The sequence below is a fragment of the Triturus cristatus genome, chromosome 1_2, assembly GCF_964204655.1.
Source record: "Triturus cristatus chromosome 1_2, aTriCri1.1, whole genome shotgun sequence".
In the NCBI taxonomy this organism is placed as follows: domain Eukaryota; kingdom Metazoa; phylum Chordata; class Amphibia; order Caudata; family Salamandridae; genus Triturus; species Triturus cristatus.
Window position 1 is genome coordinate 129882095 of NC_140580.1, and position 16207 is coordinate 129898301.

A 16207-nucleotide genomic window follows, 5' to 3' on the forward strand; every position below is an offset into this window, starting at 1 on the left:
ACCAATCATGTATAACCAATCAATATAACAATTTACCTAGGGAGCACTTGCACTTTGACACTGATCAGCAGTGGCAAAGTGCCCAAAGCATCTAAACCAGCAAAAACGAAATCCAGCACAGCGTCAAAAAATACAGGAGGTAGAGGCAAAAAGTCAGGGGAAACCACGCCAAAGATGCCAGGTCTAACAGTTACTGAGAGGTGTTCGGTGGCCATGCAACCTTTCTCCACCACTCCGCAAATGTGCCTCCTGGTGCACTACTATTTGGGGGATGAAGTTCCTTTTGCTCTTGAGGGTCCTTGGGGAGCAAACTACCCCTCCTGCCACCTCCAGGAAGATCCACACAGCTGGATTGCTGAGTGGTTGTCAGAGGTCATACCCCCTTACTCAACCACTCTACAAACGTGCCTCCTGACGCACTTCTGGTTGGGGTAAATAGTCCACTTTAGTACTGAGGCCTTCAGGACTAAAGTGGGATTCATTCCCCAACCAGAAGCGTGCCAGGAGGCGCGTTTGCAGAGTCAAAGAGAATGGGGGCATGGCCTTCAAGTCCTCTCAGCAATGCCGCTCTCTGGGGCTTACTGGAGGTAACAAGAGGGCGTGTTGGCCCCCAAAGACCATCAGCATTCAAGGGGATTTGATTCCCCAACCCCCACTGTGCCAGTAAGCGCGTTTGCAGAGAGGTGGTTAAGAGGACATGGCCTCCAGTGACTTGCCGGTGTATTTTCTTTAAATTAAATAATTGTTTTTAATGAAGGGGGTCTGCGTAGTTCCCTTTCCTTTGGACGATTTCGCCCTTGGGGACTGAATCCCCAGGGCCTAGCCTTCACATAAAAAAAAGAAAAAATAACAATAAAGGAAGGGGGGTCATGTGACCCTCCTTCTCTGTGCCAATTTTGGCCCAGGGACCCCATCCCCTGGGGCCTGCTCCTTATTTGTTTTCTAAATGGGAGGGGGGGGGGCCGCACGGTCCCCTTCCCGAGGCCAATTTCGGCCCAGGACACCATCCTCTGGGGCTAGGCCTTAATTAATATTTTTTCAAATAACGAGGGGGGCGCGCTGCCCCCCTCCCCAGGCCTATTTCCACCCAGGGAGCCCATCCCCTGGGACCAGGCCTTTAACTTTTTTTTTATGGGGATGGGGGCCAACGCACCCCACTCCATGGGCCGATATTACCCCCGGGACCCCATCCCCTGAGGCATGGCCAGGTCATTGGGGACCGCGGGGAGAGCTACAAGGCCCCTGCTGTCCCTTCTGACTTCTTGCCTCCTGCCAGAGCTGGCATTGCTTTTGGACAGAGGAAGCTGCACATCTGCAGCTGCCTCTGTCCAAAAGTAATTCTGTTCTGCTTCATGGAAGCGAGAGCATTTTCAATGCTATCTTTTCCATGAAGCGGACCAAATTTTACTATGGCTTGGCGGGAGTGGTACTCCCCCTAAGCCATAGCTAAATGCAATGTCCCAGGTGTGGGCCCCCCGGGACATTACTGAAGCTGGCCCTGGAGGGTGGCGGTCCCCATGGCCATGTTTGGCTCCACGAGGGGGGCCGTGCATCCCCCTCCAACAACAAAAATGAAGCCCTGGGAGGTTGGGGTTCCCTGGGGCTGCGTGGGCCACGTGGGCCTCATGGCCCCCGTATATAGTTTACTGTACAGTTGCCCCAGGGAAGTGGTGTTCTACGAGGTTGCAGTGGGGGTCTGGAGCCCCCCCACATATTATTATGAAAAATAGCCCAGTGAAGGTGGCGGTCCCCGGGGCTGCAGGGGGCCGCATGGCCCCCACCGCATTTCATTGAATTAGCACCGGGGAGGTAGCGGTCCCCTGGGCTGCGTGGGGGGACTGGAGCCCCCATGAATTATTTATTAGCGTACCTCGGAGAGGGGGTGGTCCCCAGGGCTGAGGGGGCCCGGTGCTCCCCCACATTTCAGTCAATTTGCCCTGTGGAGGTGGCATTCCCCAGGACTGCGCAGGGGGCTGGTGCCCCTTCACACATTTATATTTAACATAGCCCGGGGAGGTGGTGGTCCCCAGGGATGCAGGGGGCCTCATGGGGCCCCCAACATTAGATTTAATTGCCCCAGGACTTGACCCACCGGGGGGCCTAATTAAATGAAGCACGGCAACCAGTGCTTTGGTTTCTTTAAATTTTGGGTGGGATTCGCAGATCCAACGTGACTCCTGCCAAAGGACTTCATCGTCCAAGCAGCAGTGCTCAAGAAGCCGCGTTTGCAGCGTGGTGTAAACAGGGGCATGGCCTAGAAACACCCCTCTGCAACGCAGCTCTGTGGCGCTTACTGGAGGTACCTGGTGGGCTACTTGGCCACCAGGGACCTTCAGGATTCAAGGGGATTTAATAGGGATGACATCATCCATGTGAAAATCTGATGCACCTCCTCACACACTAATATAACCTTTGATACACCCACTGTAAAATACAGACTACCATTTTCGAAACCATCGAAACACCAAAACCAATTACTACATACGCACTTACTGATTCCTATGTCTACACACACATCTATTCATTCACCCATACAATCACTCATACATGCAGTCACTCATCAATACAACACTATCATAAGCACTCATATACCTATATAAACACTCACACACCACCACTCATCCAGAGTTACACACACACCTAGTCAGTCATGCAAAGAATCAATCACACTTCCATTTACTGACCTATACAGTTATACACACACCACAGCACTTATTCAAACAGAAACAAATGCATACTTACTCTCTTATACAATCACTGATACAAGTACACACTCATCCATACAGCCACTCTCACAATCACTGACTGTCATGTATAGTCATTTATATACTCCAACTCACACATACACTGCCTTTTACATATGCAGTTACTTGGACATGAACCACTGATGTGGAAATTTGGCAGAGATCACTGTTAGCATTGAGCTGAAGCCATATTGTTTCCTGCAGCCATCTTGACTGACCATGTGTTCGCCATGTGTTCCTTCCTTCTTCGCTGTTGCCTGCCCTTGTGCTTTACTCAAGAACTGGCTATACTTAGCCCCTGCTACTCTGCACATGCTCAGAAGAGCCTGTAGCTGCCCATGCATCTGCTCTAGTCTGTTACTGTCAGGCTGTTGTAACTGAAGTCAGCAACTCATTGCCCCTCCTTTTTTGTTGACTGTGCATTCTTTGTACGACCATCTATGTATGTAATTCTTCCTATGTGTACTTGTACCGCCTCCTTTTGAGCTCCTGTGTGGATATAAAAGACCCACAGTTCTTCTACTCCTTGTGCTACTTCATACACTGCCGAAGTGTGTTGTGTGAATGTAGTTCCACCTCATGAGGTTTAATAAAGTGTTTTCTTGATATTTCAGCTTCCGTGCCAATCTCTACTTATTGGTCTGAGGACTTGTGCGCAGAAGGGCGAACCCCTAGCACCGGTAGGCCTTGCTGAGGTCTACTTTTACACTGAGACATCCATTCACTCACCAACACACCCATACACACAGTCACCCACCCATACAGCTGTTTCCACATGCACTCTTGAACCCATACACCCAATGAATTAACCTCTCAAACATCTATGCACAGAGTCACACACCTCCCACCCACCCACACACACACCCAGGCACCCATACAAATACTCAGGCAACCAATCGATAACCCATATAGACACTCATGTAGCTAATGACCAACCCATGCAGCAGCTTATACAACAACAGACAGACTGATACAGACATTCACACAGTTTAGTCACTAACCCATGCACTCAGTAAGACACATGTAATCACTCACTTAAACAGTCAGTCACACACCTACTAAATCCTCCATCCAGACACTTATACACCCACTCATTCTTCAATACACCTTGGCATATATATAATACATATTTAAACTTTAAAGAAACACACAGTCACTGGATGATGTCATCAGTGATGTCATTTGAGATGTCATCAGTTATTTCATCAGTAAAGTCACTGACCATGTCATGAATGATGTAATATGTGATGTCATCAGCAGTGCATTGCGGGGGCACGAGTTATAATTAGCTGAAATAACTATAACGGCGGAATTTCTATGGTTTTGTACGAGTGAAATGTCCAACTTACTATAACGTCCCTTAAACCTTTGGTTTTTTCAGTGAATTTCTAAGGTTTTTTAAATGCTAATTTCTAACTATAACGTGCCTGAAACCTATGTTTTTTTCAGTGAATATATATATATGTATATATATATATGACTTTATGCCTGAATGCTAATTACATTCTATTCAATACTCTTTTGACATCAAATATACATTTGCGTGTAATACTCTAACTCATGACTAACTACAAGGTATGAATATAACTACTTTCTAAGGTTTTTGGCTGGGGTTTAGTGTCCAGTACACATGGCCTAAACTGGATGATTATGACATACTTTCAGCAAACCAGAATAATTGCAGCCTTTACTAACATTTGCATAATTTCATCATATGAGTAGTCAAAGTGACACAGCACAGTCTTTGACTCTGTGATAACATTAAAGAACATGGTATATCGTCTGGCCTTTGACTTCTCATTTCAATCACATCACAAGCACAGGGGTAGATAAAACATTAAGCAAATAACGTAAAAATAAAAATAAACTACTGTTTCAACCCAACATGTTCTCTAAAAAGAGGCTCTTGTCATCAGACACTCTGTCACATAATGTATAGCCATGATTTACTTGATTCCTAGCGGATGGACTTGTGCAGAAAAGTGCATGCATCTTAGTTTTGTTGCGTATTCAAGACTTTGAAAAGGTAGGTCTGGGAACTGAAAGCCTCAGGAGTGCAGCACATCTATAAGTGACATCAGCATTGCCAATACCAACATATATTTAGTGAGGGATAATACATTAGATTCCAGAACTCTGTTACTATTTGCAGTGCTTAATTTGAGCCTGTGATTCCCGGTGCGCGGCACCAGCACTTAATTGGTTCCTGGTGCTCAGCACCGGCACTTAACTGTCATCACACACTTATGACACTCTGCCACATCGTGGCACAACTCATCTAATTTAGAGATGAGCAGAACATAGGTTGTTAATGAATACAAAATACATTAAAAATACAAATTCCTGCCTCCCTAGCCATTAATTTAGCTCTGGGGACTCGAAATAATCTGAACTGTCTCACTTGAAGGTGAAAGAGCTGGTTAGCAGTTGTTTTAGTAACATCATTGGCAGCGATGACGGGCAATAGGTGTGCAAGCTGTAGTGGCCTCCAGGACAGAGCTCCAGTACTTACTATATTACAAATTAACCACTGACTATTTGCCAGAAATGTGATAACATGAATTCAATATTGTAGAGTGCATAATCTTAGCGGGTTCTTTTTAAGGTCAAGCCTACCCAGACAACACAAGCTGTGTGGTAACAAAAGACCTATGGTCAGCTGACCAAGATCGTAAGGGGCGCTTAAAGCCTAGTTTATCACTGGTTGGCTTTATTTTCACTCTCATTTCCTTGCATCTTATACAACGGCTTGCCTTGTCCATCTTGTACTTGTTCCCCCCGAGGCATACCCTCTTTACTTGTATCCATCCACTGCTCACCTGTGGAGAACTATTTTTTTTTCTTCTTGCTTCAGCACTCCACAAGAGTTCATGTGTTTTTCCAGCTATCTCCCTTATGTTCTTCTTTTGCACCTCCTGCACCATGTTGCCCTCTCTCACCTATCTGCTTTTCTTCCCCGCACTTCTCTCTAATGCTTCTTTTTGCTTAAGCACTCCAGAGCGCATGTGTTTTCCACCAGTCTCCCATGTGTTTCACTCCCCACTTCTACTCAGTGTTTCTCTTGCTCAGTCTTATGCTTCTTCCCCTAACCCACACTCCATGTTGCCCTCTCTTGCCTATGTGCTTGTGTGGTGTTCTCTAATTGCGCTTCTTCCTCACAGCCTCCATGTACTGCTTTTCCCTTCCTCTCCCAAATGCCCCACCTGCACCTATTGTCCTTTTTTTATCTGCCACTTTTGCATTGACATTTTGTTTTATTTACTGACCCAAATGGCATCCGCCATCTTGAAATGATAAACGCAAAATTAAAGGAAATAGCGCCCATGCTATTCTGCTGGCATGCATATGCATTGTCACATAACCACCACTGCGCCTTTTAAAAAAATATATTTTGGCAATGCTACCAGCATTCCAACACTGTATAGTGAGACGGTGTGTTATGGATAACTATATAGCAGGTAGATGTCAGAGCCTACTGGCAAAGCCAATAGGTCCCATTGCTTTGACAATTCTTGTACAAATTACTGACCTGACTAACTAGTGACTTATGGACATCTATAACTCAGAACAGCTTCAGTTGTGTTGGCTGTCAAATGTTGCATGTTACTATATCAAGTCAGAAAAATTGACCTACAATCACCAACATCTGCATCGTCACTGTATTTATTTATCCATAGTCTTATGTAACGCGAACCAGAACCAAGAAGGTAACAAAGCGTTTTACATGTATCAGCGTAATTACACAGCAAAAGGAGTCGGAAGTGTCAAAGTTAGAGCTGCTGAACTATATGAATGGGCATTGTCATGATGTTGCAGGGAATGAACATAGTTAGCAACAGGATATGCCAATGTAGCGGGAGATATCGCTACAATGGGATCATCGGAGGGGAGAGCCTTGAGTAACTATAGTTCCACGAGGGGGCATAATGCAAGGCAATAGTACGCAGTCCAGTATGGTAAGACTCCAATTACTATTCTAACTTACATCTATGGTTACCTTGCTTACCTTGGTTTGGTCGATGCAGTGAATGCAATATTAGTGTTACGTGATTTAATGCTACATATTAGGGATTCACCGTTGCCAATCCAACGCCTTTTTACTCGTATATCGATATCGATATTAACAAGCGTGTATACATACATTTTCCCATCTTTTCCATACTGCAATACTGCTGTTTGTCCGCCCAGTTTCGGAAACAGTGGATTTATGACGTTGTTGTTCCAGAGAAATTTAACATGGGTGAGGGTGCCGACATCAACCTCAACGTCGATGAAAGCAGTGTACGTGCTTCCAGCTTTCATTGTACCCCTGCGCAAACAGAAAAGTCAATTGAGTAGACGAAAGCAAGTGCCTGCACATTTCCCATCACTAAAGAAAATGTTATTGCTTTATTAGGCTCAGCATTTCAACAACGCTCAAACATACTGATTGTTTGAACCTGAAACCTCTGATATGTTGTGGAGGATTCTCCACTGGTCCCCTCCTTTAAATTAAGCAGTTAGACTATCACTCGTCTTTAATCCCAGGTAAATATCTTGTTTTCAATAGTTTACCAAATTAAATGTTTTCATTAGTTTACCAATCATGTAAGCATGCGGTTCAATGCAGTTAGCAATAGTTTGTGAAAGAATCACCCCCTATCTTACAACTGAGCTTCTCGTTGTAGTTTTTTTTATCATATGACCTTTTATCTAGAGCCCCGTCTGCTCTTGAATATGTTCTTTTGCAATCGATATAGCCCTGGGGCATTTACATTTTGTCGTCATATATTACTACTCACCCCTCCAGGTAAATCCAAATTGAGATGGACCATACACCAAGTTGATAGAATATTAAGTTTCATTCACCAAATCCTGCATCAGCAACTTTAAGAATCCCTAAATGTGCCTTTTAATTGGCGATATCTCCTTGGACTGTGGGGTTTATTTTGACACATTTGGCTATATGATTATTTTGAGTCCTTGCATCTCTGATCTCAGATTTTTTAACCAGGCCTTGTTCCAACTTGCTCTCTCTGATCGTTCATTATAGTTTTAGATTTGTGGTTATATAACTGGGCATAGTATTTTTGGTTAGGCACACCAGTGAGGGGTACACTTCCTCACCCTAATGCCATAATGCTGAATTACACCATTTGGAATCTTAAAGATAATTGAATTAGATATCCCCTAGATCAGATCTCTCTTTTTAGAAATGAATTCAATATGCTACAGCTCCTCAAGCTTTCTCCACCTAGAAAAGTTAGCTGGATTCAGGGAGCAGTTGGCCTTACTAGTTATGTCTTTCATATGTCGCCCATCGACTTATCCACTGTCTTTGGGGGTATTAACTGCCTCGAACAGTCTACTAACCTCTCCAAACAGGCTTCCTCCTTTTCATCTATAAGTACCACTGTAAGGTGATAACATTAATTAAAGAGATAAGCCAATGACTGACCCTACAGTTGCCCCATTTGTCTCATACCTTTCCTAGGGTTATATTCATTTAATATCACTTTGTGTCATCATTCGCACTAGCAGTTTGAAATTCAGAGATGCTGCCTTCTCCACTTATACTGCTTCTATGGGGAGAACCCCATAGAAGCCAAAGAACTGACTTTAATAAAAGATGACCAAGTCAAAAAATCATCATTCATCTAAGACCAGAGTCACACATAACTACGGTGCTTGCCAATCTAAGGATCCTTTTCCAGATACTTGACAAACAGACAACACTGGTTTTATTCTCTAAGTTTCTGAATTTTTCTGTTATTAATATAGTTAACGTATTTTATGGTTTTTAAACCAGAGATCTTTCATATTGAGGCATTTCAAATGTTTATTTTATGGCAATTGTTTATATGTTAATACTGTACCACTACGAACGAAGGGAGTAATATATAACTTTGGGTATTATTTGAATAAGCAATAGGACATTTGTTTTTGAAGAAATAAAAGCCTAGAATAAATAACCTAATTTAGAGGACACTGCTTCATGACGAATACTGTAACTTAACATATATGCAGACATGTGAAATATCCAAGAGCAACATGTTGCAATAGCTGATATCAAGTGCATGTCTTCATTATCACAACAAAAAAATGTGCTATCAAAAATCTCATAATCAACATTTACATAATAACTAGGTACTTCAAAGATAAGTGATTAATCACAGTGCCTAAGTAATTCAAACCAATCTTTTTCTTCCTAAATTGATGCTCCAACAAGCAACGTGCCACAGTTTAGATTGGGTTAGTATTGTGATTGGGTGCAAGACATCAGAAAAACTATCATTCTTAGGGTAGGTTGCCCAATATGCCAAATACGGTCCAAAACATAAAATATTTCCGTGTTGTTTCCATGTATGCAAATAAGAAATCATTTAGCACTTTACTTTGTATTAGGATGTTCATGACATTAAACCGGGACTAAGAAGGCATATTAGGAGTAATTAATGGACTCTACAAACTAGTGTCGTCCTGCCGACAGGAAGACCAGAAGGCCGGGGAAATGCTGACGGCCGGCTGATTGCACCGTAACCACACCCCCTTCCTTCTTCACAGCCGATGCAGGGCCAGAACGGATGTCAGACGCGGATCCCAGAGGCTCGAATGCAGAATGATGATCGTTGAGGGCTCACGGAGGGAGGATGTCTTCTCGACTTTCAGCGTGGGAGCATGGATGTGGCGGCCTTTCCACATCAGAGTCACTGTGGCAGGGAGGAAATGCAGGGCAGTCCTCGGCTATGTACTGGAGAAGAGGAAATAAGACTGATTTGGCAATCTTTTGGTTTTTGCAGCGCTGAAGGCTCCTAAAAACCCACGAAAATCGGCGGGAGCGGGAGCCGGCAAACTGTTTAGACACGAGGTTGAGCAGAGAAGCTGCTTTGAGAGGTGGGGGTCTTCTGTGTGCACTTACATCCATGGACACATTTCCCGCATTTGTCCAGCTGTTTGTCGTCCTGAGCTGGCTACAGGCTTCCAGGCTGTTCTTGGGGTCTCTTTGGCTGCTTCCTCCTGCACCACCAGTTGGGCTTCTGGGTGCTGTAGTTCTTCTGGTTTCTGCCCCTGCCTTGGTGTGCTTGCATCCACGGCCACATTTTCCAGCGGCGTGTTGTCCTGGGCTGGCTCCCGGGCTGGCTCACAGGCTAACAAACCTACAGGCTTACAGGCTGCTCTTGGTGTCTCTTTGGTTGCTTCCTCTTGTACCGTCACCTGGACTTCTAGGAGCTGTAGTTTTTCAGGCTTCTGCTCCGGCTTTTGGACTTTCTTGATTCCTCGCTGCCTTGATCCATAGGTTTCTCGCAAAGAGGGGGTAAGTGCATGAATCATCCTTATCTACCAGTGCATGGGAGCCCACCTACGATGCTTGGTTGAGGGTCACTGGGGGTCTTCGGCAGCTACTCTTTGACTGATCAGAGAAGTAATTTGTGCCACAACCACACTATGTAAAATCTTACAAAAGAAGCTAAAAGCGCAACAACAGTCCACACGGATTCCCCAAGCCTAGGCCAGAGAGTGAGAAAAAGGGTTGGCCAAGCCGCTGCCCGTGCAAATCGCGCGGCGGCCCTCAGGAAGGATCTCAACGTAAACACTGAAACCACTGAAATGGCAAGCTTAGAGGCCACCAAGCAAGTTGATAAAGGGGGACCCCCTGCAGATTTGGACTCGAGTATCAGCCCTTGTTCTATTGTTGGGACTTCCATGCTATCAGACTCAAACAAAGTTAAGACACCAACGCTACCTGGCTTAGCTGGAGCATCCAAGGATTTTAAAAAATATCCTCTGTTTTTCAAGGTTGCGCACGTGTTGCCATTGGGGGAGCAGGCAGCGACAGGGAATGAGCCCCACTAATTAACAATTCTATAGACAACTCTATAGACAACCCCACAGCTCTGGACACAGGCGGGAGTCTGAAAGGTTCTTTAGACTGTAGTCAATCTTTCCCGCCTTCTTTTGCTCTTCAGGGGCCGCTCTCGGGGGGGGGCGGAGTCCTTACCCTCATCGGATCTACCTACTCCTATGATCCGTACTTTGTCCATCTCAGTTGAGCCTGCATCTTATTCTGGAGGAAATTCTTGTTCTCATCTCTCTGCTCCTGCTCGACTTGTCCGGTCTGCCTCGGCAGAATCCATGCTTTCTACGCAGCTTGCACAGCCCGAAGTCACGTCGAAGTATCTCAAGACAACCTCACACAGGAAAACAGATCCTTTTCCATGCAATGGGACGCCAAGAGCCTCCTTAATCTGATCTTGGATGAGATACGAGAGCTGAAAGTCTCTCAATCTGCTGAGATAGCCGCAATACATCTCAATCTATCCAAAATCGAGGAATGCATGGCCCAGGTACCAGCACGGATTCTTGAAGCCGAAACGAGAATTTCGTAGTTGGAGGACCAAGTCTTAACTATGAATAGCAAAGTCGCTTCCTTTCAAAACTAGAAAGCAACATTGGAACATAAAATTGAGGAATTAGAAAATCATTCCCGGTGCTCAAATCTCCGGATCCTCGGTATTCCGGAAGGCCTTGAGGGGCAGCAGACCTTACAGTGGGGCGACTCATTTATCAAAAAAACTGTCCTCCCAGAGTTTAATGGCGATCTCACTCTCATGCGAGCACACAGGGTACCGGCCCATCTTCCTCCTAATTCTAAATTCCCATGAACTATGCTGGTTAACTTTGGAGATTATAGGGTTAAGGAACAAATTCTAACCAAGGTAATTAAACAGCGTCAGTTCACCTCAACAGAAGTTCCACTGTGCTGCATCTTTCATGACATGTCGGCCTCGGCAGCCAAAAGGCGGAAGGAATTCGTAAAAATGTTACATCTATTTAAGGAACAGGGAGCCCAGGCCATAATTGCTCAATAGAGCAAGCTTAAAGTGCTAGTCAAAGCAAAGTTCCACGTATTTTGTGATGTTTCGGAAGCACAGGAACTATTGCAACAAATCTCTATGAGAAATTCCTAAGTGCCTACACTTTTTTTTGTCTTAAGATATGATATTATGTCAATATTAGGTTTTTCAAGTTACTCTCAAATGTTTCCTATATGTTTGGCTTCAGCTTGTCTGGATATTTATTTGGGGATTTGCTTGTCTCCGCATATTTTTCAGAGGCAGTTTTGACCTCCATTGTCTTTTTATTGGTTTTGTTTGTCTAGTGGTATAGGTAAAGGTGGTGTCCTTTATTTTCTTATCTTTAAAGCTTTTGGGGGGGGTTTTTTCGGGATGGGGAAGCGGGACAGATTCCTTGGCCAGCAGGGTCTTCAAAGTTCTGGTAATAACTGCAACAAATTTGCACTTTACTATCCTGCAGATGTTGTTGGGTTGGTATGGCTCAATGTAATTCAACATTGGAGGGCAGTCTTTTTGACTAGAGGTTATTTTTTTTATCTACATCCGATCCCTTGACTCTGCTGCCATGCTGTTCCGTTTCCCTGTGTGGCTGTAAGGTAGCTATCTACAGACACTTGTGATAGGCTAAACAGGCTGGATAGCTCTTTTCTATTTGCCTGTTCTCTGATTTGCTTAGTGTCTTTCGTTTTGTTTTGTTTCTAGGAAGGGGGGGGTCGTGAGGCCGGGGGCATCAGGCACCAAGTCATAGTACCAGTTAAGGGGAAGGGGTGGAGCATGCCAGATGTGAGCAGAGACGGCGTTCTGTTCATACTGGCTGCTAGGGGTGGGTGGGGTCACAAGGGTGGGAAAGGGAGCATAGATGGAAAACAAAGTCAACTTTTTCAAATCCATACACATATACATCCATTTTATGTCAATAGACTCATATTCAGTCAGTTCGCAAATGGGGTCATTCTCCATTATTTTTTCCATAGCTTGGCAGTATATTGTCTTTCAATGCTGTTAAGGCGGTTGAATATCATCTCTATTATCAATGGTTAGAAAGGAGATTTTGAAAGTGGCTTCCTTCAACGTTAATGGCCTTAATAACAAAAAGAAAATGAGGGCAATTGAGGTGTGGATTAATCCAGCGGTTATTTTATTACAAGAAACCCATATACCGGCAGCAAAATTACCTGACTTCTCTATGTTTAGGTCCTGGGCAGCCTATAGAGGGTTTTCCTCATCTTCAGCATCCCATTGGGGCACGGCGATATTTCTGAATAAAAGACTTCAGGCGGAAGTGGTCAATTCTGCAAATGACCAGAACGGACGATGTTGCTGGGTCACCTGTAAAGTATGGCATAGACTTATAACTTTTTCCAGCATATATGCCCCAGTCGAGGATAATCCAACGCCGTATGATGAATTTTTTCAGTCATTAATTCTAGTACCCAGCAAATTGATCCTAGGGGGGGGATTATCATTTTTTAATGAATCCTAAAAATCGATTCCTCTGCCCAAAAAACTGCTGAAACCTAAAACTTTAAAAATTATACAAAACTATGGCGCGACTCTAGACATATTGGATCCTTGGAGGGTGGCCTTTACAACTAAGCTCGCCTATACTTGTTTGTCAGGCAGATTTCATACCACATCACGCATTGATTTCTTTCTTATTTCCAGGAGACTCAGTTTCAGCCAGCAGAGATTCCTTCAAAATGGATTCTCAGACCATGCGATGCTGATTCTCGAGTTACAGTTAGGGGATTATATTAGGACCCCTAAAAGATGGATTTTAAATAGACAATATCTATCAGAAGAGAATTGGGTGCTTTTTATTGAAACCGAGATTAGGGAATTCCTTGTATGAAATCATGAATCTGCACCTTTAAACGTGATTTGGGACTCACGCAAGGCCTTCATTCGGGGACTGGCCATTTGAAAAGACGCTGAAATTCTTAAGAAAGCCAAGGAAGAAAAGCGATCTCTAGAGCAGACAGTACAAATGTCTCTCGACGCTTTTCTTAGTAGCCCCACAGTCTTCAACCAGCGGCAGCTTAATCAGGCTAAACGTGACCTTAGTGAAAGATACTATCTTAAGGGCGAATCCTTCTACCAGCATCATAGACAAAAAATCTATGAAGAAAGCAATTATACTGGTAGGTTTCTTGCCTGGCAGGCAAGGGAGCAGGCTGCCACTAATTAGATATATGCATTAAAATGCCCTTCAACTGCCTCCCGTACTGATGACCCAGTAAAAAGAGGCGATATAATGTTACAACATTATAGGTCTATATATGGCCAACAACAGATTGTTGATATTACATCGCTGAGAGGTTTCCTTCAGAGAAATGAATTACCGGTACTCTCGGATATTGAGAAAATTGCCATGGCAAGGACTTTCACAAAAGATGAGCTGGAAGGGGTCATAACAAATCTTCAGAGCGGAAAAGCCTGCGGCCCGGATGGCCTCCCAGCAGAATTTTAAAAAGTTTTTGGTGGTGCCATTTTGGATTTCTTTTATTGTTAGCTAATTCGATTGTTTAAGGTGGGGTGATACCAGAGTTATTCAGATATGGGAACATAGCCAGCTTTTTGAAAAAGTGAAAAGAGAGTGAAGACCCAAATTCTTACCTCCCCATCACATTATTGAATTCTGACTATAAAATAATGACCAAACTTTTAGCTAATCGTTTTAATCAAAACGCTTTGCATTAGATTCTCCCTGACCAAAATGGTTTTATAGCTGGCAGGCAGTTGGGCACAAATACGCACTATTTAACAGAAGCATTAGACTATTTCGAGACCCATAGGATGCCGGCACTAGTCCTCCTTTTAGATGCCGAAAAAGCATTTGATCTAGTCGTCCCTATTTTTTATTCTGCCAAATTTTGGCATACCTCATAGAATTACTGGGTTGGTTCAGAATTTATAATTTAACGCTGAAGCCAACGTAATTATTAACACCTCGGAGGCTGGCCAGGTCAAGGTTAAACGGGCGACTAGACAAGGGTGCCCTCTGTCGCCAGGATTATTCGCCTTTTTTATCGAGCCATTAGCGATTGCAATCAGGAACTGTATTGAAATCTGCCCTCCACTTCCAACTATGACGAAATTGAAATTAGACGCCGATGATATCATGCTTATTATAAAGCCTGTGAAGGAGGTCCAAGCAGAAACTTTTAAGATCTTTGAGGAATTTGAGGCATTAGGTGGATATAAAATTAATTTAAGACAAACTGAAATTATACAGTGTGGCAGAGCGTCCATGGATTTACACCCCGATATTCTTTCCTGCTTAAATACTAAACCTAAGAGGTATCTGGGTGTTTAATTTTCTGAGCAAATAACTGATCTATATGACCTGAACTTTGCCCCACTTTTACGAAAAGTTCAGGACATATTCCTTCGATGGAGCTCTCTTCCATTAACCATTTTGGGTAGGGTTGCATTGATTAAAATGTCTGTCCTTCCACTATTCAACTTCCTCTTCTCAGCGATCCCTTGTATTTTAATAAGCTCCTTTTTTACCAAAATAGAGTCTATGTTTACAACCTTCTTTTGGCCAAAAAAGGCCCGCAAATTGCACTTAGCACTTTATATGAAGAGCAGGAACATGGAGGATTAGCTCTACCGAATCTGAGGGATTATTACTTTGCATATTTTGCACAATATATATCCAGATTTAAGCCGCAATGACAATCAAATCTTTTTATTAACTATTTTATGAATTTAATTTGCAAGGAAATCAGATCCACTCCCCATTAACAATTTTTAAATCACCCAAATTGGTATGATACAAGTGTTTACAGTGGTTTTTTCAAAAGCGGCAGGCTCTCTATAGAAGATATTCCATCCCCGCAATCAATTCCTCAACCCCGTTATCCGGCCCTATCTTATTATCTGGGATCAGAGAATCTTCAGTAGTAACACAAAAATGGACCAATGCTGGATTCTGGAAAATCTCAGATTTTTTGAGGAATGATAGATGGTTGAGCATAGCTGAAATGTCTCACTTAATCGTCAATGACTTCCTTCTTCTTGGGTCATATAATATCTTTAGTAAATTCCTCAGAAAACTTGATTTGGCTCAGATATGTGAACAGAAAAACGTAGTATATGAATTATTAAGTGATACTGCATTTAAGAAACCTGGGGAATAGAAAAAGTGTTTAGCCTCAACCAAGGGTATCGATCTGGAGCAGAAGGCCATTACAAAATGGGCTAAGCATGAGGGGTTGGAAATTTCAGCATGTATGTGATCCACTGTTAACAATCTTAATTTTAGTGCATTAAGGGGAGCAAATTGGCGAAGGATGTTGTTTTTTAGTAAATGGCAACTTTATAGAACTCCTCTTTTTTTTATCTAAAATTTATACCAACCAATCAGCGCAATGCTTCCGCTGCTTTAACCAACCTTCAGCCAATTGGGCACACATTATACTACAATGCCCCATGATTCAGAGGTTCTGGAAGGATATTTTCTTTCATTTGGAACGTGAATGCAGTATTTCAATAGGATTGAACACTTGGCTAATAATACTTGGCTTTGATCCAGACCTTCTTCTTCCAGATAAGCTTGTTTAATTATTAAACATTGCAATGGCTGTAGCTAGATCACTTCTGCTTCAAAGATGGCGATCAGAT

The 16207-nt window shown here is 43.4% G+C and overlaps 1 protein-coding gene across 1 annotated transcript in view; it reads right to left on the reverse strand.

Annotated features, from left to right (window-relative positions):
• LOC146866948 (pancreatic triacylglycerol lipase-like) overlaps positions 1-16207 on the reverse strand; it is a 187753-nt gene that overhangs the window by 13237 nt on the left and 158309 nt on the right. The window contains exon 12 of the mRNA XM_085603272.1: positions 6886-7053. Within this exon, the coding sequence (XP_085459398.1) occupies positions 6886-7053 (168 nt within the window). The remainder of the gene's footprint in view (positions 1-6885; positions 7054-16207) is intronic.